The 213-nt window shown below is 59.6% G+C and overlaps 1 protein-coding gene across 1 annotated transcript in view; it reads right to left on the bottom strand.

Annotated features, from left to right (window-relative positions):
* The window catches only part of EMH_0070720 (uncharacterized protein), a gene marked incomplete at both ends in the record, with an annotated part of 4,899 nt that overhangs the window by 2,353 nt on the left and 2,333 nt on the right, over nt 1–213 (bottom strand). The window contains one exon of the mRNA XM_013499009.1: nt 3–213. Within this exon, the coding sequence (XP_013354463.1) occupies nt 3–213 (211 nt within the window). The remainder of the gene's footprint in view (nt 1–2) is intronic.

Below are 213 nucleotides of genomic sequence, written 5' to 3'. Positions count from 1 at the left end.
GCTGCTTTGTCCCGAGGTGATCCTGTCGGAGTCTGTCGGGTGTGCTGCTGCTGCTGCTGCTGCTGCTGCTGTTGCTGCTGCTGCTGCTGCTTTTGCGGTTGCGTTGCTGCTGTTGCTTCTGCGGGTTCTGCAGCTTGTTGTTTGCTGGATTGTTCGGGGCCCCCGAAGGGTATCCTTGTGCTTTGTCTCGGCTTGGCAGCAGCAGCAGCAGCA

Source organism: Eimeria mitis, genomic scaffold (assembly GCF_000499745.2).
Source record: "Eimeria mitis Houghton genomic scaffold, Emh_scaff3911, whole genome shotgun sequence".
Taxonomy (NCBI): Eukaryota; Apicomplexa; class Conoidasida; order Eucoccidiorida; family Eimeriidae; genus Eimeria; species Eimeria mitis.
The sequence above is the reverse complement of the archived record's forward strand: the minus strand, read 5'-3'. Positions and strand labels throughout refer to the sequence as shown.